At 38.9% G+C, this 23,856-nt stretch overlaps 1 protein-coding gene across 1 annotated transcript; it reads left to right on the top strand.

Moving 5' to 3' along the window:
- The first annotated feature begins 13,455 nt into the window (after positions 1 to 13,455).
- Positions 13,456 to 23,591, top strand: LOC108673023 (WD repeat-containing protein 3). The gene is made up of 19 exons (XM_018160790.2): positions 13,456 to 13,696; positions 13,961 to 14,132; positions 14,403 to 14,497; positions 14,735 to 14,905; positions 15,176 to 15,281; positions 15,586 to 15,725; positions 15,918 to 16,117; positions 16,954 to 17,045; positions 17,540 to 17,664; positions 18,031 to 18,143; positions 19,055 to 19,239; positions 19,674 to 19,752; positions 20,297 to 20,483; positions 20,864 to 20,997; positions 21,180 to 21,338; positions 21,549 to 21,798; positions 22,035 to 22,177; positions 22,752 to 22,974; positions 23,397 to 23,591. Exons 1-19 carry the CDS (start codon positions 13,532 to 13,534, stop codon positions 23,562 to 23,564), a joined length of 2,907 nt encoding a protein of 968 aa, XP_018016279.1. The 5' UTR covers positions 13,456 to 13,531; the 3' UTR covers positions 23,565 to 23,591.
- The last annotated feature ends 265 nt before the right edge of the window (positions 23,592 to 23,856 follow it).

Below are 23,856 nucleotides of genomic sequence, written 5' to 3'. Positions count from 1 at the left end.
GTCCAAGTCGTTGATTGGCTTTATTAACTTGACCTTCAATATGCTTAGAAAATTTCAACTCATTGTCGATATTAACTCCTAAATCCTTTTCCGTTGTCGACTTCGACATCGTCACTCTGTCGTTGCAACCGTGTCTTCTCATATTGTAATCTTGCTGTTCATTATTCTTGCCAAGGTGGATAACTTTATGTCAAAGAATGGAAGAAAGTAATAGAAAAGAGAGTGAAATTGTGTGGTCTAAGAGTATGGAAGCAAGGAATGGAAAGAAAGGACAGCCTGAGATTGTAAAAGATGAAAGAAATGCCAAGGTATGAATATATATATGATGGAAGTAGAGGTGGAGACTTAATGTTCTGTGTGAGAGCAAATGCGTTGGGTGTGAATGCACGGACATACAGGTGGAATGATAGAAGAGAAGACATTTGCTTTATGTGTGACCGAGGTGAGAGGGAAACTGTGGAACATCTGATGATGGAGTGTGATGCATATGAGCAGGAGAGACTGGAAATGATGAGAGTGATACTGGATGAGAGGAATGAGGGTGATGGTGTGATGTATGAGCGAAAAGGAGATGAATGGATTGCAATGATAGTGGGACTGTCAACGGGGGTAACTGCTGCTATGATTGAGAGTGGAGAGCGATTTTTGGAGAGTGCTTGGAGGGTTAGGGAGAGGAGGAGGTTGGCTAGAGTGGAGGCTGGGAGGGTGTAAGAAAAAAGAAGCAATAATAATAATAAAATTGAAATAACCAAACCATAATAATATCGCAAATAGTAATTCAGGGCCTATGAGGCTCCATAGCTAATATAATTATCAAATACACAGTGCAATAATTGACAAATAGCAATAATAAACCAATGAATTTCCCCTTGAACTTCTCTTCCCCTTGATTACTTCTCAACCTTAACACAAACTTTCACACCTCTTCTCTTTAATGTTGCTTCCACCTGGCTTGGTCTCCCTTTCTTTTTCTTACTAACAAATGAAAATGTGATGCGTGGCTGATGGCCGTTGCAAAGGCCTGACCCTGAAATTCTTTCTCTCAGAGTCACCACGCCCCAAATCCAAATCCAGCTTTTACGTCTGAACCCCTAATTAACATGAATTTCGGAAGTTTTATTTGTGTGGGTTAGAAAGCTAACGGATTCATGTTGATGACAAGCAATCATTCGTAAACATTTTGTGTATAAATAAATTGGCCATTTGCTGAACGCCTTCAAAAAAAAATTTATTCGAAACGCATGTGCTGGTGTTGAGCACGTGTTTAGATTGTGAGTAAATTATTCGAGCTCACACAACACGCTTCGCGGAATGCGGATTGCGGTTGGTTTCGTTTGGTCACTCGTTGAATTGAGACTTGATGTCTTGATGAGAGAGTCAGCTGCGTTCATAATAATAATAATAATAATAATAATAGCGGTTTCAGCGTTTATTAGGCCGTGGGCCTGTCGCCGATTCTTAACATCGCAGAACATTCACAGCATTTTGCGGTCTCTAACTCGCAACTCGCTGCTACAATTCTGCTGTGCTTAACCGCCCGGCCTCCTTGCCGATTCTGACCAGAAACTGGCGCACTTAGCTGGGATCGAACCCGCGCCTCTCTGCGCCAGTATCTTGGTACTCTGAACTTTAACCACTGGGCCACCCTGCCCACCATACATACGGTAAACACCTTACGATTGTGCTCTGTACCCGTGAGAGTGGCGTTCATGCAGTAAACATCAATTGATTTTGCTCAGATTAACGTATCAAAGTCTATTTGTGACTAACGTGATTATCGTGAATATTCATATTACCGTAAACCTTTTTTTTTTTTATCTCCTGGGGGGAGGTAACTTTAGTGATAAGGTGTCACAGAAAATCTCTCAATTTTTCAATGCATTTATTTTAAAGTCAGGTAGGCTAAGTGATTTAGATGAGCGCCTTGCAAAGCTGTATGTATGGAAGCACGATAGAATTGTTAATGCATGGCTACTGCTGATATATGTTTTGATTTAGCAAGTAGATCATCTAGGTTTTTTTTTTCAATAATATTATAATTATGTATATATTTCTATTATTATTGTTATTATTATTATTATTTTTGTTTAATGAAGGCTGTTATATTAGCAGCCCTTACTTATCTAAATTACATTAGCAGTAACTCATTTCATTTACTAATATATGTTCCCTGTAAACTTCTACCCAATCCTGCACTGAGCTTACATCAGCCAACCTCACTAAATGGCAGCAATTAACTTCATATACAAAGAAGCTGAAAACCCCAAGCTATAAGCTCTCAGGCCCAACGGTCATCCATCTGGCAGACCTGCGGCTTCAAGTCCACTCCAAGTGGACACCCTGCAAAGAAGAAGAAGAAGAAGATGTCTTAATGAAACTCTGCATGCCTTCTCCATTCAGCATTGTGACTCATTTTGCATGGGCTTGCATGTTCTTGGAAATTTGCATGACAAACTCTCTGAGGTTCACACCTCTGAAGCATGAAAAAAGTCTCCTGACCTTGGGTGCCTGCTGCATCCACATTCTTACCCAGAGCTCTCTAGCTTGGGCTTGGCCCAAGCCTCTTCCTTTTATCCCCAACTAATGACTGAGATCAGGCTGGGCAGTGCAAAAGCACTCGAAGCCTTTAAACCTAATTATAAAAAAAAAAATATTGAGACTTGCGGTGATGTCGGATTGTCGGCGAACAATCTATCTTATGTTAACTCCATTGACATCGAGTGATTCGTGTCCCACTCTCACAAATGGTCACAATACGTCAATACGGTAATACCTACCGACCGGCGACCGCCGCTGACGGCGACCTACGCATTATTATTACTATTATACCTAGCGGCAGGTCTAATGCGTTACTGCAATATTGATTATCTGCCGTGAGCTGAGCCCTGACCCCAGGTCCCCAGCCTCACTTAGTGGTATACTGTATGAGTCTGTATCCAATATCCATCACTCCACAGTCCACGATACTTTAGTGTTCTAATTAGGCCTGTTCTTATAGAACAACTGACTATGGCCAGGACGGGCAGGGGTGCAGGGCCTTTGCTTTGCCTACTGGCTACTGCCTAGAATTGCTATAGTCAAAGTTATGTGAAATTTATTGTGGTAAAAATTCATATTTTTCCCTGCAATTTTTAAAATTTCCCTGGCTTGTCAGGCCTAATGTCTACAAAATGATCATTTTATCCTATACTGTAGTTTTCTTAAAATTCTGTGTGATATTCAAGGTTGAACATGTAAGTTTATATACTATATAGTTTATACTACTTTATAGTTTATAGGCATTAGGGTAAATGTGGTATATTCCAATATCATGGGTAATTCCAACACTTCTTGACTTTTTTCCTTTATATTAGCTTTGTCTTGTCTTACTTCCAACTTCCACGCATTCGCATTGTTGCATTCATTGATGGTTGAAATAGTGAATTAGTGATGTCATACTATATTACTATTGTGCGCTGCGGCCGGTGGCCGGGCGCCATACTATTGCAGTATTGCCAAAGCACTAGGTCTGGGCCATCTGGCAGGAAAATGTTGAGATCCAATTTCCAAAGAGAGACAGTGCGCATCGGCGGCATCACCCAGAGAGAACATCAAAATAGGTGTCAAAGTTGATACCGTCAACTGGGGCTACTCGGGACGAGTAGCCCAGTAGGTCTGTACTCTGTAGTAGAAAAATATTTGCCGTATTAAAAATTTTGCTTAGAAAAAAGTGGCAGACAAGTGTCAGCATGAAAACTTTATTTGTGGAATCAGCATGAAAACTTTATTTGTGAAATATACATACCTCAATCCCAAAAAAATGGCGGCCATTTCGGCACGGCAGGGCTACTTGGGACACCTCCCCGGGGCTATTCAGGACACCCCCAAAAACGCATTTACAGTAGAACCTCAGTTAGCAAAGGCTCCAGTTACGAAAAAAATTGATTAAAAACAAAGAATATTGATTACATTTACCTTGCTCAGCGAAAAAAATTTCACTTATCGAAAAATTAGTGCATCATTGGTCATCACAAAATTGTGCATAGAATGTCATATATAGAATTGTGCACCAGGCTTCATAGAATGAAAAGTAATTGACCTAAACTATGATTTATTTCTCCAAAACATATGATGGTTGTCGCTAAAACATTCCTTTTTCTTTCAGGTATGTTTTTCGCAATCTTTTTATAGTAAATTCACTTAACCCAATCAAAATGGTGTGAAATTACAAGCCGTCCTGTAAGCTTACAGATACACAAAAAATGCTATAGGGCTGCTGATATGAAGCTTGCAGTGGACAAGGTTGTTGTAAATGCTCAATGGCATGTTCATGGATACGGTAATATCACATCAATAATACGATAATGTCACATCAATAATACGGTAATTAATGTATATGGTAATAGCATATCAATAAAGGAAAAACAAGTAAAAATCACAGAAAATGTCATTTATTCTACCTCTACATCATCTACAATAAAAGAGGAGGACTTCAGAGTACTGTTAGTGATGGATGAGTACACTCTGCATGCTTCAAATGTTTTAAAATGAAGTTTTATTAAAAGTGTCTCGAGTAGCCCCATTTGACGGGGCTACTCGGGACACTCTTTTTTTTTGCTTCTGGCACCTTACGAATAGCATATGGAATTTTTTTGGAGAAACCATGTGGTAGCCCTTGCAAAGAGCTTTGAAATGAGCCTAAACTTGTTTACGAAATGTTTCGTGGTAAGAAGTTATGAATGAAAAAACATTTGAAATCGTCCCGAGTAGCCCCGGTTGACGGCCGTCAACTGGGGCTACTCGGGATGGGCGGGGTAACTCGGGACAGTCCTACGACACGGCGTAAAACTGTTTTGTTAGCAAAACTAATTGGAATATTGCAAAACTAAATATAGTGGAGTAAACGTCAAAATTTTTCCTATCTATGTAGTATAAAGGAAGCTCAAAAATGCTACATTTACTAGCTTTGAAAAATTCCTGAAAAAAATGGGGAAAAACGATATTTTGAAAAGTTACTTCTGCTAAGGTCTGTAGTAAAAAAAATATTCACCATATTAAAAAATTTTACTTACATAACAGTTGCACCCAGGTGTCGGCTTGAAAACGTAATTGACAGATTTTGCCTATCTCATTCCAAAAAAATGGCGGTCATTTCCGCACGGTGGGGCTACCCGGGACACCCCCCCGGGGCTATTCGGGACACCCCCAAAAACGCATTTACAGTAGAACCTCAGTTAGCAAAGGCTCCAGTTAAGAAAAAAAATTGATTAAAAACAAAGAATATTGATTACATTTACCTCACTCAGCGAAAAAAATTTCACTTATCGAAAAATTAGTGCATCATCGGTCATCACAAAATTGTGCATAGAATGTCTTACATAGAATTGTGCACCAGGCATCATAGAATGAAAAGTAATTGACCTAAACTACGATTTATTTCTCCAAAACATATGATGGTTGTCACTAAAACATTCCTTTCTGTTTCTGGTATGTTGTTCAAAATATTTTTTATAGTAAATTAACTCAACCCAATTAAAATGGTGTGAAATTACAAGCCGTCCTGTAAGCTTACAGATGCAGAAAAATGCTATAAGGCTGCTGATATGAAGCTTGCAGTGGACAAGGTTGTTGTAAATGCTCAATGGCATGTTCATGGATACGGTAATATTGCATCAATAATCCGGTAATTAATGTATATGGTATATCATATCAATAAAGGAAAAACAAGTAAAATCACAGAAAATGTCATTTATTCTACCTCTACATCATCTACAATGAAAGAGGAGGACTTCAGAGTACTGTTAGTCATGGATGAGTTCACTCTGCATGCTTCAAATGTTTTAAAATGAAGTTTTATTCCAAGTGTCCCGAGTAGCCCCATTCGACCGGGCTACTCGGGACACATTTTTTTGCTTCAGGCACCTTACGAATAGCATATGGAATTTTTTGGAAAAACCATGTGATAGCCCTTGCAAAGAGCTTTGAAATGAGCCTAAACTTGTTTATGAAATGTTTCATGGTAAGAAGTTATGAATGAAAAACGTTCGAAATCATCCCGAGTAGCCCCGGCTGACAGTACTCTAGGTCCACTCACCACAAATTGGTGGCTCCTGCAATCATAGAATGGAGTTAATTTGGAGTTATTTTACCAAAAAATAAAATTGATTTTGCCATCCAGTCTAAGATACCCCAAGAGCTGGTGTAACAAAGACCATCAATTTTTTTAAATTACATAGAAACTATGAGAGGCAGGAGCCAGCAATTTATGGTGAGTAAACCTAGAGTATAGACCTGTATTTTGCAGGTTTCAATTTAAGTTTAATTTAGCTAGTAAAAAATGGCTTCATTTTTTAAATAAAAGTAGTCTAAGTTACCCCATTTTATGGTATGTTATATATGGTAATTTTAAATTAATTTCCAGGCCGGTCTATCTTACCCCGTCAGGGCTGACATTAGGTGGTCTAAGCTCCCCCATTCAGGGGCAGCGCCCCCCATTTGCAAACTTCTGTCAACCGGGGCTACTCGGGATGAGTGGAGTAACTCGGGACAGTCCTCCAACACGGCGTAAAACTGTTTTAGCAGCAAAACTAATTGGAATATTGCAAAACTAAATATAGTGGCGTAAACGACAATATTTTTCCAATCTATGTAGTAGAAAGGAAGTTAAAAAATACTACATTTACTAGCTATGAAAAATTCCTGAAAAAATGGTGAAAAACAATATTTTGAAAAGTTACCTCTGCTGAGGTCTGTAGTAAAAAAAATATTTGCCTTATTAAAAAATTTTGCTTAGAAAAAAGTGGCAGGCAAGTGTCAGCATGAAAACTTCATTTGCGGAATTTACATACCTCAATCCAAAAAAAAAATGGCGGCCATTTCCGCACAGCGGGGCTACTCGAGACACCCCCCCGGGGCTATTTGGGACACCTCCAAGAACGAATTTACAGTAGAACCTCAGTTAGCAAAGGCTCCAGTTGAAAAAATTTATTAAAAACAAAGAATATTGATTACATTTACCTCGCTCAGCGAAAAAATTTCACTTATCGAAAAATTAGTGCATCATCGGTCATCACAAAATTGTGCATAGAATGTCATATATAGAATTGTGCACCATGCATCATAAAATGAAAAGTAATTGACCTAAACTATGATTTATTTTTCCAAAACATATGATGGTTGTCACTAAAATATTCCTTTCTGTTTCAGGCACCGTCAAACAGGGTAAAAAGGGACGAGCGGGGTAAATCGGGACGCACCTCCGACATTTTGTAGAAATGTTGTAGCAGCTAAACTAATCAAAATATTGCAAAACTAAAAATAGTAGCATAAACTTCAACATTTTTACTATCTATTATGTATAAAGCTAGTCAAGAAATCAAACATTTACTATCTCTAAAAATCACTGAAAAAAAGTGTGAAAAGTGCGATTTTGGAAAAGTACCTCTGCTAAGATCTGGAGCAAAAAAAAATATTTGCCGTACAGCAATCCCTTGATTAATGCGGTTAATAAATCCCCAAGTTTTACCATGTTTAGCAAAACCGCGCTAATCAAACTTAAGAATAAATGGGAATAATTATAATGAATCCTCAAAAATAGCAAAGTTACATAATAATTTTTTTTACCACTAAAATTCATCATATTTTTTTCTAAATAATAGGGGAAATAAATAAAAGAAATGCGAATGAATTAAAATTTATTTTTTACTGAAAAACGAATCCAATTTCAATTGCACAGTAGATTTCTTTCTCTCCTGCATAATTGTGCGATAGCAATTCACTTGCCTATCTGGGCCACGGCAAACATTCATGCTTCTTTCTTCATTTGGGTCTACTTCTCTTATGATTTCTTTAGTTTTTTCAATTGCAGTGAGTAATTCTGCAAGTTTTTTACTAGAAATTTCTTTAGGAGCCATTTCTTTTTCTTCTGTCTCCTTTTCATCTTCTTCGTAAGCATGTTCGTGATCAATTGCAAGAAGGCGCGGTTAAAACCGACTCTGTAGTCACCACGAGTGCCTACGGAACGGGACCTTATTTAGAGAATTATTGGCTGAAATTCATAAAGTAACAACGTTTGGCGAATTTTTCCAAAAGTCGTAACAAAAGTAATAACATAAGATCTAATAAGCAAAAAGTAACACTGTTGTTATGAACGTAACATCTCTGGCTAGAGGCGGAAAAATGATGCGTTGTGAAAAAAAAGACGCGCTAATCAAAACTGGCACCGCGTAGATTAAGGGTAGGTCGCAAATTTTTTTCCGCGTTAAACAAAACCGCGGTATTCAAAACCGTGCTAATCAAGGGATTGCTGTATTAAAAAATTTTACTTGTATAAAAGTTGCACCCAGGTGTCGGCTTGAAAACGTAATTGACGGAATTTGCCTATCTCATTCCAAAACAAAATGGCAGCCATTTCTGCACGGCGGGGCTACTCGGGACACCCCCCGGGGTAATTAGGGACACCCTTAAAAATGCATTTACAGTAGAACCTCAGTTAACAAAGGTTCCAGTTAACAAAAAAGTTGATTAACAACAAAGAATTTTGATTACATTTACCTCGCTCAGCGAAAAAAAATTCACTTATCAAAAAATTAGTGCATCAACGGTCGTCACAAAATTGTACATAGAATGCTATAGTATATAGAATTGTGCACCAGGCATCATAGAATGAAAATTAATTGACCTAAACTATGATTTCTATCTCCAAAACATATGATGGTTGTTACTAAAACATTATTTTCTGTTTCAGACTTTCAGGTATGTTTTTCAGGATCTTTATTGTTATAGTGAAATCACTTGACTCAATTAAAATTGTGCGAAATTATAAACCATCCTGTAAGCTTACAGATACAGAAAAAATGCTACATGGCTGCTGATATGAAGCTTGCTGTGGACAAGGTCGTTGTCAATGCTCAATGGCATGTCCATGGATACAGTAATATCACATTAATAATACAGTAATTAATGAATATGGTAATATAGTATCAATAAAGGAAAAACAAGTAAAAATCACAGAAAATGTCATTTATTTTACATACATCATCTACAATGAAAGAGGAGGACTTCAAAGTATTGTTAGTAATGGATGAGTACACTCTGCATGCTTCAAACGTTTTAAAATTAACTTTATTGCAAGTGTCCCAGATTACCCCGCTTTGAGGGGTAAATCGGGGTGGTTTTATTTTGCGTCTGGCACCTTACAAATAGCATATGGACTTTTTTTGAAGATGGCATTGAATAGCCCTTGCTAAGAGCTATAAAATGAGCCTAAACTTGTTTCTGAAATGTTTCATGGTAAGAAGTTATTAACAAAAAACGCTCAAATCCGTCCCTTTTTACCCCATTTGATGGTATGTTTTTCACGATCTTTTTTATAGTAAATTCACTTAACCCAATTAAAATGGTGTGAAATTACAAGCCGTCCTGGAAGCTTATAGATACAGAAAAAATGCTATAAGGCTACTGATATGAAGCTTGCGGTGAACAAGGTTGTTGTAAATGCTCAATGGCATGTTCATGGATACGGTAATATCGCATCAATAATACGGTAATATCGCATCAATAATACGGTAATTAATGTATAATTGTAAATGGTTATATCATATCAATAAAGGAAAAACCAGTAAAAATCACAGAAAATGTCATTTATTCTACCTCTACATCGTCTACAATGAAAGAGGAGGACTTCAGAGTACTGTTAGTAATGGATGAGTACACTCTGCATGCTTCAAATGTTTTAAAGTGAAGTTTTATTTCAAGTGTCCCAAGTAGCCCCATTCGACGGGGCTACTCGGACACTTTTTTTTGCTTCTGGCACCTTACGAATAGCATATGGAATTTTTTTAAAGAAGCCATGTGATAGCCCTTGCAAAGAGCTTTGAAATGAGCCTAAATTTGTTTATGAAATGTTTCATGGTAAGAAGTTATGAATGAAAAACATTTGAAATTGTCCCGAGTAGCCCCGGTTGACGGTATGACACTTTCCTAAAATTTATCATTTGCATATGTAACTAGAAGAGTTCTACTACAATGCACCAAAACCTGGAGTTATTTTACCAAAAAAAAAAATGAAAAAATTTGAGGGGGTTCCACGACAGGCTTTAAATAATAGCTCTTTATCATGGGTCACATTTTTCATTTTTTAACCTATTAGATATGCATAATTTTTTTATCTTTCTATTGTGTTATGTAGCCTCAGTATTAGGCCTTTAATGCCATTGATAAAATTTTTCTATGTCAAATACGGTGGTTTTTGAGTTTTGGGGGTTTCTGTTAAAAAAACTAAAAGTGGTCTAAGTTACCCTGGGAGTCTTAAGTTACCCCCTTTTATGGTATCTAACAATAATTTTGCTGGAAGTAGATAAAAAATTGATTATACTTCCAAATAGAAAAATTTCTTTCCAGGAATAGATGTTTCAACTTTTCGCCATATCTTTGAGTAAAATTTGGGTATCTATTTGAAAAGTTTCAATGTATTTTAGACTATTAAAAATATTCAAATTTAACATGATTTTGATTGATTAATGTGGAATTTCCTCTAACATTTTATTTCATTGGTCAGATACAACCAAACATTTGCGTTTCTCATGGTTAATGCAAGAAAAATGTGATTTATATTACACTGCTCAGAACTGAGAAACCAACTACCAAGAAATTTATAATTAAGTTGATGAATTAATCCTTTGTTGTCATCCTATTACACCAACATGTAATAGTGAAGCAATGTTCTATGTTAGGCTTTAGTCTTGAGTGCCTAAGTTCCCAACATGTTCCTATTTAATACAGAAAAAATCACATTTGATCAAACAATTTATTTAGTTATCAAGTAATGTCTTATTGTTGATTACAAACCCTTTCCTGATCGGTTAGCCTAGAATCTGTTGTCGGGACTCGCACACAGATTGCATTTCTCGAGCGGTCAAACGGTCGACGAGCATGAACATTGCCACAGGTCCGGCAGCTACTGTTCTTATGTTACGTCTGGCATTATTTTGTGCATACTGCAGAATTAGTGGCAAATTTTTGCAGCCTATGCCATCTGTGGAGTTGATTAACCCATTAATGACGAGAATTATTTACTGATTTTTTTTGGTTCCTTGTGAGAATATTATCATTTGTGATGGTAATAAACAAAAAATATGTTCATATATTTATTTTTTATTGTATGTGAAAAATTATAGCTTGGTTCCATATGGAACCGCTCGGCATTAACATAACGTTTCTTCAAACAACACTTTTTCCAATAGTAAATCAAGCAAGGTTATTCATAATGAATAATACGTATTCATAATGGACAATACCTACTGATGATAAATCAATCATGGCAGAATACAATTTAATTTTTAGCATAGAATGCTTCCATTCATTCAACTTGAATAGGAAGGTTTCCCATTTTACTAATGTTTGTGGGTGCGTTGCCAACATTGTTTACGAAGCACTGCATTTGCAGTGCTTCTGATGTCTCTTTGCTGGCCAATGTTGTTGATTGTTGTATTGCACTTCACCAAGGATCAAAGTAGAAGGGTGCACTATAGACCCTGATTGTTTTATTTAGGGTCTCCTGCATTATTGCATTTCCTAACCGATCTTTTTGAAAATTTATTGCACTAGCCATTCTTTTTTTTTCAAATGTCTTTTGAGAAGCCAAATGAAACCAGAATAGATATCACATATAATATGTTGGCTTGGGACCAACTGTATCATGTTTATGGGACCAATCCATGTTCCAGCCCATGAATAAGTTTATTTTTCTATTAGATCTTCTGGTTGGCTTCAATTGCAGAAAAATATCATCTGATTTATCTGCTGCCCAAAGTTTATAACTAAATCTCACAGGCTAGGCACGTATATGTCGTAGTACATAACCACAGTTGACTTTTTTTCTCTATCAAAAGTCATTGTTTTCACATTTGGTGATTACTGTTGCTGCAATGACTATTCTCGATAGGCGAGCAGAATTGCTAGTGCTGCGTCATCTGAGTTATCTGAATCTCAGTATGTTTCGTTTGTTGCTGCTTCTGTGAAAGGTTCTGTAGCAAATATTTGATCTTCCTGTTATTCTTCTCTCAAAATCTCAATTATTGCATGTGATGATCTGCCAAAATACAATTAGAAAAAAAGTGACTCGGGATGAACAATCGTATACCGTCAACCGGGGCTACTCGGGACGGTTTTGAGCGTTTTTTGTTAATAACTTCTTACGATGAAACATTTCATAAACAAGTTTAGGCTCATTTTATAGCTCTTTGCGAGGGCTATCGAATGGCATCTTCAAAAAATTCCATATGCTATTCGTAAGGTGCCAGAAGCAAAAAAAGAGTGTTTCGAGTAGCCCCGTCGAACGGGGCTACTCGGGACACTGGGAATGAAACTTCATTTTAAAACACTTGAAGCATGCAGAGCATACTCATCCATTACTAACAGTACTCTGAAGTCCGCCTCTTTCATTGTAGATGATGTAGAGGTGGAATAAATGACATTTTCTGTGATTTTTACTTGTTTTTCCTTTATTGATATGATATTGCCATATACATTAATTACCGTTTTAATGATGTGCAATTATCGTATTATTGATGTGATATTACCGTATCCATGAACATGCCATTGAGCATTTACAACAACCTTGTCCACTGCAAGCTTTGTATCAGCAGCCTTATAGCATTTTTTTCGTATCTGTAAGCTTACAGGACGGCTCGTAATTTCACATCATTTTAATTGGGTTAAGTGAATTTACTATATGAGATGACCGGAATGCTTACACTACTGCCGAGCGGTTCCATTTGGAACCAGACAAAATATTTCATGATCTAAAAGACTTTAGAAACATTATATCACGTAATGCCATATACAGAATTGAAAGTAGACACTCTATTTGTCGGTAAAATTCTGCATCTATCTTATAAATAATATATTCTTAGAACGAACTACTTACCTTTCTCTGCAATGATGTCAAGCCCTCCTGTCTGACACCCGGTACTTACAATCTTTTAATGTTAACTGAGCAGGGAGTAGTCGGCGCAGCAGAACCATATGTTGCCAGAACACGTCCAAGATGTGTATCAAACCTACGCATTCACTAGTATATTGATTTGACCATACAATTTTATTATGAATCCATTTTTTTTCCCTGGTTCCAAATGGAACCGCTTGGCATTAATGGGTTAATAGGCATACAAATCTGTCTGAAGTTGCATTATTTCCACTTAGGCATTGTAGCTCTGAAATTCTTGAAAAAGTATGATTATTCAATTATCCATTCATGTGTTGGATGATGAGATTTTATTGTCATAGGGTTATGGCTCTCTGTCATGATTCTTGGAATTATTTTGTGACTTGGAATTGTTTTAAACACTTATGTCTGGCTTTTGACTAGAATTTGCTGCTGTTTTATAGTATGAATTATTAGAATTAAAAAAAAAAAGTTTAGCATAAAATTGTACAGATAGATGTAAAAATGATTTAATTTTTTCTTTTTTTTTAAGCTCTGAAACTGAATACATTTTTAGTTTATCTAAACATATCTATTAGAGGCATCAATCTGATAAAGGAGGGAGTCATGTCAGTTGTTAATTACCAACGATTCAAGGCTCACTCTGTTTTTGGCCTGGTGGGCTCTGGCCACAGTATTGCTTTTATCACTCGACAGTCACATGTAAGACGTTATGTTGCAGTAACTGCTTGTCAACTTGTAATCATTTGGGATACAAGAAAACAATCAAAGGTAACTATAAAATGTATTTTATTGATTCAAATTTTTTTATATACCCATATGATTTATCAAAATGTTGTTATGGTCATTGGTAGAGTCCCTCACCACAGTTATGAAAGTTGATGAATAGAATAAAATAAAAAATAACTTTTCTGGTGGTTCTTACTATTAAAAAAGTTATTAAAATATTCCTACTGTGTTTTTCATAAATTTTGGTTCCTTGAAAGATGAACTATATTGTAGGTACTGGTAGCACTTGAAGTAATATCTTTCCAGGTTGCCACCCTTCAGTGTCCTGATGTTGAAGGGACAGCACAGGTGCTCAGCTCTCAGCCACCTACAGATAATTCGCTCAATAATTCCAACATTGCTGTTGGTTATTCATCGGGAGAAGTTGTGGTCTTCAGTATAAAACAGAATGCAGCCATAGATCCTATTGTATTTGCTGGTAAGAATAGCACTTGTGTGCAGCAGATTTCCAAATAGATATTATCAATGTCAATACAATATTAAACAAGAAATATTTTAATATAATTATTGTATTTGCTATTTAAAGATTAATTGCTGAGTTATTTTGGTACTTATCAGGTTAACCTATCTATGGGACTACTTAACTTTGATTTATACATATCAAATTTTCTATAATTAGATCTTCATTTTTAATTTTATTTTAAAGTCTCTTTTGCTGTCAATGTCTGAGTTGTTTGTTGTTTATCAGGTCATCGAGGTACAGTTTCTTGCCTTGCATGGGAGAAGTCAGGCATGCGGCTGGCCTCAGCAGGTGTTGATGGAGAAATAGTTATCTGGGATACAGTAAGTTTACCCTGTTTTAGGTCATAATCTTATATTTTGTTGTGAAGTTTATTTGATTTATAAGTGACTCAGGGAGTGATCATCTGAGTAACTCATGTTTTTCATAAATTGCCAATTTGCTGATATAAATCTATAGATCATGAAAATTTTATTCATGTGTTTTGTACTGTTGGAGAAAATGTCAAAGCTCAAGAATGAAGAGTTCTATTTAATAATTACCATTACTCTGATGTTCAGATCTCGGAGCGTGGTATCATCAGACTGCGAGGTCACAAAGGAGTTATCACTCGGGTCCTTTTTCTAACAACTCGAGATGGTCTTGTGAGCTGCGGCAAGGATGGCTTTATTAAGTTTTGGGACATACCCACTGGGCACTGCTACAGAACACTGGCTCCTCTCACTGCTGAAGTGGGTGATAGTTCATCATTTCCTCATCCCTAAATGTTTTTTTACCTCTAGATTTGATAAATGAATAAACACTTACATTTGTCAAAATTTAATTTTACTGTCTATTGTTCACACTTGTCTAATAGAAATATTTTAATTTCATAAATATGTTGTAAATTGGAAAAGTAGCTTATAAAATTTGAGTTTTTATATCATTTATAATTTTTAATTTGTGTTGAGGAGATAATGTGAGATGATCACAGAAGTTTTATAAGGTATGTTACTGAGCAGGTGTGGGATATCGCGGTATTGCGGTCTGACACTCGGCTGGTTGTGGGCGGCAATGATGCTGCCCTGCAAGTCTGGGCTTTGAATTTCAATGAACAGTCTTCATTAAGTAAGTTTTGATTGGAAATGATCGATTTCATTTAAAAAAATGTTTTTACCCGATATGTATTATTGATGAAATTAATGTCATTTCTGACTTGATCATTGTGAGTTCCATACAAATGTAATTGTGATGTATTCTCATTAATGATTATTGAAATCAAGATAACAAACTGTATTACTATTAGTTAATGTTTAATTTATTAAATTTTGCATTTAAGCCAGAGTTGCTGTTATTTTAAACTTCATGCACTCAAATGAGAAAATAATGATACTTATTTACTGTTGCTGCCTCGTCCTCTTATGTTTTCCAGGTAACGAAAAGAAAGTTGGTGATGACAATGCTGCTGAGCCTGCAGAAAACAACAAACATTTCTGCCTCGACACTGAAGGAGCTGCGGCGCCCTTGCCCATCATTGAAGGCAAGCCTCTACAGCTGCCAACAGACGACGCTGTGAGTGCAACACGACCTTTGGTTGCTCATATCACTAGCCATTCATTTAAGCCCTAATGAATGTTTTGAGGCTTGAAATTAATGGTAGCCTTAACATTTTTTTAATCATAAAACTTGATCTTTTAATGACTAATATTGCAAAAAATATTGCATCATAAGCTGATGTTTGCTTATGGAATGGTGTTGGCACAGAGCATTCTGTCCGTGGAGAACCTGGGTCACCTGCAGCGCTCTCACGCTGGACGAGTGCAGGGGCTGAGTGCCAGCCCCACTGGTGGGGTGCTGGTGTGCTACGGCAGGCACAGCTCCATGGACGTCTTCAGTGTCCTCAGTGACGACCAAATAAAGGAGAGGGTTAGAAAGAGGATCAAGAGGACGCGCAAGAGGCTCAGGTATTTATGTCCGCAGTGAATCTTAGGCAAAGCCAGCTCGTTGCCTGCTTGTGGCCCCTCTGTTACCAGGCCTTTACATACGAATGGAGCGTGTCAGTTGATAATGTATCCTAGACGAAGGGTAAAGTGATAACGTATTCATCTAAACATTCTCCACTGATGATAATTTTAACTGTGAATAAGTCAGGGAAATTTATTGAGAATTTTATCAAATAGTAGAGGGATAATTAATGCTTGTAGTTGTTTCAAGTTTCAAATGACAATATTCAAGTTAGTTGTTGATTTGCCATTAAATCTGCATTTCTTGACAGGAGCAAGAGGTTCAAAAAAGCTATCTTTTATAGTTTCACATTAGCAAGGAGAATATTTTGATGTAGTTTTTCTCAGCGTATTTCACATTTGTTATAATGTTGGTTCAAACTAGTATTATTATATAAATTAAATTATTTCTAAGATGTTTTGAAATTCTAAATTTGTGTTCCATTCATCTCAGATCAAATCTAATTTAATTAATAAGGTATGTGTTCATAACAACAAAAATTGAAGAAATTGTGAAGCTTCTGTAGGAAACTAGCTAAACCTTCATTTAACAACTTCAGGTTTCTAATTTCCAATGATATATGCTGTTTCGATGCCTAATGATGGGAGCTCTTGTTACCAGGCTTTATTTAGTTAGAGAAAGCTGGCGACATTAGTGTTACTTCTTGGCGTCATTGGTACCAGCCGTAGCTCCAGCCAACTCCTCACACAGTTCACGTAGTATTCCTGGTATTGAAGGCTATAATTTGTTTTAGCTAACCATTCAAGTGCCGTGCTGATACCGTCCTGCACTCCAGGGAGGCGGGTACTGAGGAGACTGAGACGGCCGTGAGCGAGGAACCTCAACTTGCCGATGAGATGCGATCCATCACCTGCCTTACTGTACACGGTTAGTGTTTAGTGGCCGTACTAGTGCATGGTTAGTGCTTAGTGGTCGTACTAGTGCATGGTTAGTGCTTAGTGGTCGTACTAGTGCATGGTTAGTGCTTAGTGGTCTTACTAGTTCACGTTCAGTGCCTAGTACATGTTCATGTTTCAGAGAATCATTGTCTCTAGACATGAGAAGATGTTCTCATCTTCATTTGCAAATTTTATCCTACTGATTTTCGTGTGTTGATGGAAATTATGCAAAAATGCACCATCAAAGAACTGAAAAATTTTTAATTTCATGTAATTTGACACTTTTACTTATTGGTTTCTGTTTAAATTAGGTAGTGAGCGCTAGTCAGCAAATTTTATTCAGTTTGTCTCGTATGCATATTTTATCTTGTAATTTTATCTCGTAACCAAACCAATAGATTGCCTTCCATAATTGAAGTCAATAACCATATACCTGATCACGAAAAAGAATAAGAAGTTTATGCAGAAGTGTTTGTTTTACAGACAAGTTGTGCGGGGCGAGTGTGGCAGAGGAGGACGGCAAGGCGTACGTCGCAGTGCTGTACTGCAACAACAGCCTGGCTGTGCTGCACTGCAACCTCACCAGCACCGACCAAGTCGACAATACCGTTAGTGCTGCCTCTTCTTCCTAGCATTTTAACCACGTATTTTCCTGTGTGTTTAGTGGACTGGCAGTGCTGTATTGCAATCTCACCACTAGCAACCAACTCAACTGAAATGCCATCAGTGCTGCAACTCTTTCTATTAGCTTAACCAGTTATAAAACTTCTGTTTTGTGACGTACGCATCTATAGAGATCAAATCGCAGCAAGGCATTGTCACCCACCTACCAATTCTCTCAGTCACCTTTAGAACGCGCTGGCTTCATTCAATGGAAAAAAATGGATCTTGTATGGAAATTAAATGTTATTGTGTTGAATTAGTTAAAACTTCACTTGGTAAAACACCACACTATCACGGAAATATGTTTGCAGGTCTGCCACATCACTCTCGCGGGTCACAGGGCTGAGGTGCGCGCCCTACAGTTCTCTTCTGTTGGCGACACCATCGTTACTCTCAGCAACGACTCCCTCAAAACCTGGCACAGGTAAGCAGGCACCACACAACAGGCTGGCATCACACCACAGCTAGGTACCACACTACATTTAGGCACCACACCACAGCTAGGCACCTCACCACAGCTAGGCACCTCACTACAGCTAGGCATCACACCACAGCTAGGTACCACACTACATCAAGGCACCATACCACAGCTAGGCCACACACCACATTAAGGCAACACACCGCAGCTAAGTACCACACCACAGCTTGGCAACACACCACAGCTCGATACCACACCACAGTTAGGTACCACACCACAGTTAGGTACCACACCACAGCTAGGTACCACACCACATCTAGGCACCGCGCCACATCAAAGCATCACACCACAGCTAGGCACCACACCACGTATCAATGTTCGATTGCAATCAAGATGGTTGGTTATTTTGAGATCTCTGCTGACCTTGGATGCATGAATCTTTTACAATGTTTCATGTGAATAGCTGCCGAGTTTTGTTCCGTTCAACACTAATCAATCTTCAATTCATCCGCCACTGGCTCAATTACTGTGAAATTTGTTCCAATCATATATGTTTGATATAATTATTCCATGAAAGAACATGTTGTTTGGTGCGGACGCATTATGATTATATCGGTTACTTTGTTTGCTTTAACTCTTATTCAAAGACTTGATTTTGCCTCTACTCGGTGTAAGTATGATTAGAAAGCACGACGGCCGTAATGTGCTGGCGTGATAGGTATTTGTGCGGGCCATGTGTCGTGCGTGAGGGCCATGTGTCGTGGGTGAGGGCCATGTGTCGTGGGGGAGGGCCATGTGTCGTGGGTGAGTGGCATGTGCCGTGCATGAGTGGCATGTGCCATGAGAAGGAAAGGGGTGTGAGTGGCGTGCACCGTTAGTATCCTGCAGCATGTAGCATGACAACACCCCTGCCTCAGGTCTGATGCGTCATGCCAATGCACGGCGACGGTGGCGCTGCCGTGCCTGGTGCGCTGCATGGCGCTGGCACCCGGCGACCGCCATGTCGTCCTGGGCGCCGCCTCAGGACACCTGCTGCTCGTCGAGCTCGCCACAGGCTCCGTCATCGAGGACATCTCCAGCGCCCACTTCGACGACGATGGCGGTGAGAGGCGCCTGTTTTAAATTAATTAATTTTCTCCTTGCACACATTAACGGTCGTCAGTGTTATTCCTATACAAAGTATTAATCCTGTCTCCCGATACATTCACGGTTGTCAGTGTTACTACTATATAAAGCATTAATCCTATTTCTCCTGTTACACTATCGGTAAAAACCTGGTAACTATATTTATTGCCAGTAGAAAAAGCGATTTAATTTGTTAGCCAAGTTTCTGCTGCAAAATTGCTGTGGAATTATTTCTGCAAATCGAGCAGGTAGCTGCTTGCAAGTGACAGGGAATGAGTAAATACGTGCTGATCATCTGCAAAATCAATGTCCTTAGTTCTCAATAATTGCCAGGCCCGCCTAAGTCATGATATCTTTGAAATAGTTAGACCAAGGATTTGCTAATATTTAGGGCTAATTGATTGTGTGCAGGTCCCTGTGACGTCACGGCGCTGTCTCTCACCGCTGACTGCAAAGGCCTTGTGTCCGGGGGGCTCGACAAGACGCTCAGGTGATCTCCAAGTCCAGCATGTTAATCTTTCTTACTCTAAATCTGTTTAAATTGAATATTATATATACTTAAATTATTCAAACATTATTCTTTTTTGGCATGTAAGGGTAATTAGAAATACAGCGTCTTTTCTGCTGTAGGAAACATTGAACTTTGAGGGCAAAGTGTCCTTAGTAACAGTTTTTTTATTACCAGCTTTGGTGCGCGTGATACGGGCATGCTGCTTGTTTGCTAGTGCTTTCACATTTATGAAACAATTCAAATAACCTTTCTTGCTACTGCTGCTTGAATTATAATTTTGAAATTTCGTTGCTGTCCATTAATTACTGGGAAATTTTTTTACATTTACTCTTGACCAATTTGTGTCCACACAAATTGGTCAATAATGCTCGCACGTTACTATGTGCTGTGTTGCAATAATGCTCACACGTCACTATGGGCTGTGTTGCCATAATGCTCACTCGTCATGTGCTGTGTTGCAATAATGCTCACACATCATTATGTGCTGTGTTGCAATAATGCTCACTCGTCATGACGTGTTCAGGATGTGGAGGTTCGAGCTGGTGAGCGACGAGGCAGGAGGCCGCCGTCTCTCCCTGCAGAGCGGCAGCGACTGCGCCGTGAAGCTGCACGACGGCGTCACCGCGCTGCACTGCAGCCCCGACGGCAGACTGCTGGCTGTAGCCACGCTCGATAATAAGGAGACGCTCTACTATGTTGATACCATGAAGGTAATGGGTAGTTATGTTTGTACGGCGATGGTAATGAGACGCTAAGTTCATACCATGAAGATATAGAGACGTTATGTTTATATATGAAGGTAATGAGACCTCGTGTTGATACCATTAAGGTAACAAGTCATTGTGTTGATACCATGAGGGTAATGAGACGCTCTAATTTGTTGACACCATGCAGGTGGGGTTCTGATGTTGTGCTCTACCATGTCGAGAATATAAATGTGTAGCACACTTCTAGTAACAGACTGCTAAGAAATGGCTCAACTAGTTATTGATTTGGATGCGATTCTAAATCAATTGCTAGGTTAAAGCTGCCTGTAAACTTGTGTTGGAAGAGAATGGAATTTTAATTGAAAATTTGTGTGATGTTGCAGCTCCATCAAGAACTGTACGGCAAGTCTCTGCCCAGCACGTGTGTGTGCTTCTGTCATGATGGTAGCCTGCTGGTCACCGGCAGCAAAGACTCGGTCATTAGATTATACGGCACCGACTTCGGCGACATGAGGAGGTAACTCCCACCTACCATTAGATCCTTTTTTTTAGATCCTACCATTAGATCCTATTATTACACCTCTACAACTGAACTGCTTCTGCCACACTAGTCACCCTGTGATCAATGCTGTAACCTGAATAACTTAACTACTACTGGCACACCAGTTCGTTTATCTAACATCTGTATTCGTTTCCCAGGATGATCAAGAACGCACACACGGGAGGAGTGACGGCCGTGAAGTTCCAAGCACAAACTCGCCTCTTCTTCTCGACAGGGCACGACGGCCTGCTCAATTATTGGGACGCTGACTCCTTCCAGCGCATCATGACGCTCCGTGGCCACGCAGGCATCTCCAGGTCAGTCTTAAGTGTGCTCTCCCTCCCTCTGATCTCTGATTACTGTTTGTCTGATCTCTGTATACTCTCCGTCTGATCTTTGTATACTCTCCATCTGTTCTCTGTATACTCTTCGTCTGATCTCAGGATACATTCTGAGTGATCTCTGTATACTCTCCGTCAGCAGATCCCTGTCTATACGCCTTGAGATCACTGTATGCTCCCCATCAGATCCCTATCAATCGCCCCTAAGGGCAACTGGGTGGTTACGTGCGGACAAGATTTTTCTCTCCGGCTGTGGGAGCGCACGGAGGAGCTCCTGAACCTGCAGGAGGAACGTGAGGAGGAGCGTCGTCGCCTGGAGGAGCAAGACGTCCCAGAGGACGAGCTGCTGGCGGGGCAGAAGCGTCACGTCGAGGGCGAGACTCCAGACTCCGAGGCCATCAGGGCGAGCCGCCCCACTGCAAAGACTGAAGAGGCGGTCAGTGGTGCAACAGTTCATTCATTGCACACCATCCACTGTCATAGAACCTAATTGAATTTTTGCTTCGTGTAAATTTGGACCGTGAATATTATGTATGTTCCACTTGGCGCTTGAATACATTATTTTTCTTAATCAATTTCTCCCCCATTCTTAAGGGAATAATCTCTTGTATCAATTTCTTACTTATTTAATTTTCTGCATAGTTTTTTTCTTTGCCTTCTGCTTTAACCCAGGTTGACCAAATTTTGGAGGGCCTGCGGATGTACCAGACTTATCTGAACGACCCCGACGCGCCCAAACATTACCTCATGATCACGCACGGCGTCACTGATCCCATCGAGTGCTTCTCTGAGATCCTCAACAAGATTAAGTCGAGGTGGGTCTTGCGTCCCGGTAACCGAAATATTTGCGTCTTGGTTACCAAAGTAATGCGTCTTTGTCGGTAAATGCTATAGCTAGCTTTCACTTGATTGCCTGCTCTGTGATCTTTTTATTATTCATTCTTTACGTGTCTGTACTACTTTCGCCGTTCTCTTGGTCATTCATAAAATATGTCTTATATTATTCTAATCCATTTATTAATATTTTATTGCCTGACTGGTTATATAATTGACTTGAATATCTTTCATCGGAATCTTATTACAAATGGTGATTTGATTCTCAAGCCGTTTCAGTCAGGAACATATTTGTAGCCGTTCTGTATTTACCTGCTGCAACAGGTAAATTTTATTCTAATTCCAAAATTTATCAACAATTTTAATTTGTTCTACAAGTACAAAGCCTAATCAAAATTATTCTTCTATTATTTAATAAAACATTAAGACGAAGTATTATGCCTTCACTAATTTAAATCTGTATAGAATCAATCGACACAATTCGAACTTAAAATGTTGTGCAATATTTTCAGCTGTAATAACCGGAATTTCTAATATTGTTTTCTACTGCGGCAGTTTGCTAGAAGAGGCGATCGTGCAGCTGGAGCTGTCGCAGGTGCTGCGGCTGCTGGTGGTGCTGGCGAGGATGTGTAAGCGCAACTTGCTAACCGAGGCCAGCGTCCGCGTCGCCGTCATTGCCGTCCGCACTAACTTGCCGCAGCTCGCCGCCAGCACTCAAGTTCTCCCCTTCCTATCTGTGCTCTCTAAGCATATTGAACTCTACACTAAAAACCTGCAGGTTTGTTTCGCACATCGAAGCAGGCAATCAAAATTTGTCATATTGTCAAATATGACAATTGTCAAATATGACAATCAAATATGACAATCAAAAATTTTCACCAACAACTTAATGTTTGATCTATCTTTTGCCGCATAGAGAATAATTATTCTGACTAGCGGTATGTGTCGGGAAAGGAATGGCGTACGGTAGTTAAAAAGAACTAATTTTCCCCCATATGCTTTCTTCCTTGCGGGAGATAAATTTAGACAAGCAACGACGGTGTTTCTGAATGTTATAAATGTGTTCGAACTTCTTTGCAAGAACTGCATAATTATGCATTGTTCAGGTCATTTTCAAATGTGTTATAGTAATAAAGTGCTAGGAGTCGAGTTTGCCATATATGCTGATTTTGCTTAATCACTTCTATATTTCAATTTTAGGACAAGTTAGGCTTCACATCAGCTGGCCTGCGGCAGTGCATCGAGAGACATGAGACTAAGCATGAGACGCAACTTTTTGCCGAGGCGATGGACAGGCTCGCCATGAACAAGAGAAAGAAAAAGAAGAAAGAGGTGGCGACTCGGAGAGCTCTGCTCGCTATGTCTTGACGTGTAAATAAAAATACCTGAACGAGACTTCATGCGTTTCATTTTTTTTCGGATTTTTGTGTTTAACATATTTTGCGATTTTGGCGGTATCCTGCACAATCGCTCCCTCCTCAAACGGTGCTATGTCACTATCCTGTAAGTCTCATTTCTGACATCTTCCAAGTGTACATACAGTGTGATGTACCACTCCCCTATCTCTAAGTGCTCCAGCCTCCATTAGTAGCCCAGCAAAATGTAAAGGGAAACAAGCTTAGAGCCCTGTAGGACAATGTTCTGGTCAGGAACTCTTCCT

The sequence above is a fragment of the Hyalella azteca genome, unplaced genomic scaffold, assembly GCF_000764305.2.
Source record: "Hyalella azteca isolate HAZT.00-mixed unplaced genomic scaffold, Hazt_2.0.2 contig7618, whole genome shotgun sequence".
Classification (NCBI taxonomy): domain Eukaryota; kingdom Metazoa; phylum Arthropoda; class Malacostraca; order Amphipoda; family Hyalellidae; genus Hyalella; species Hyalella azteca.
This window is presented reverse-complemented; position numbering and strand designations above follow the sequence as displayed.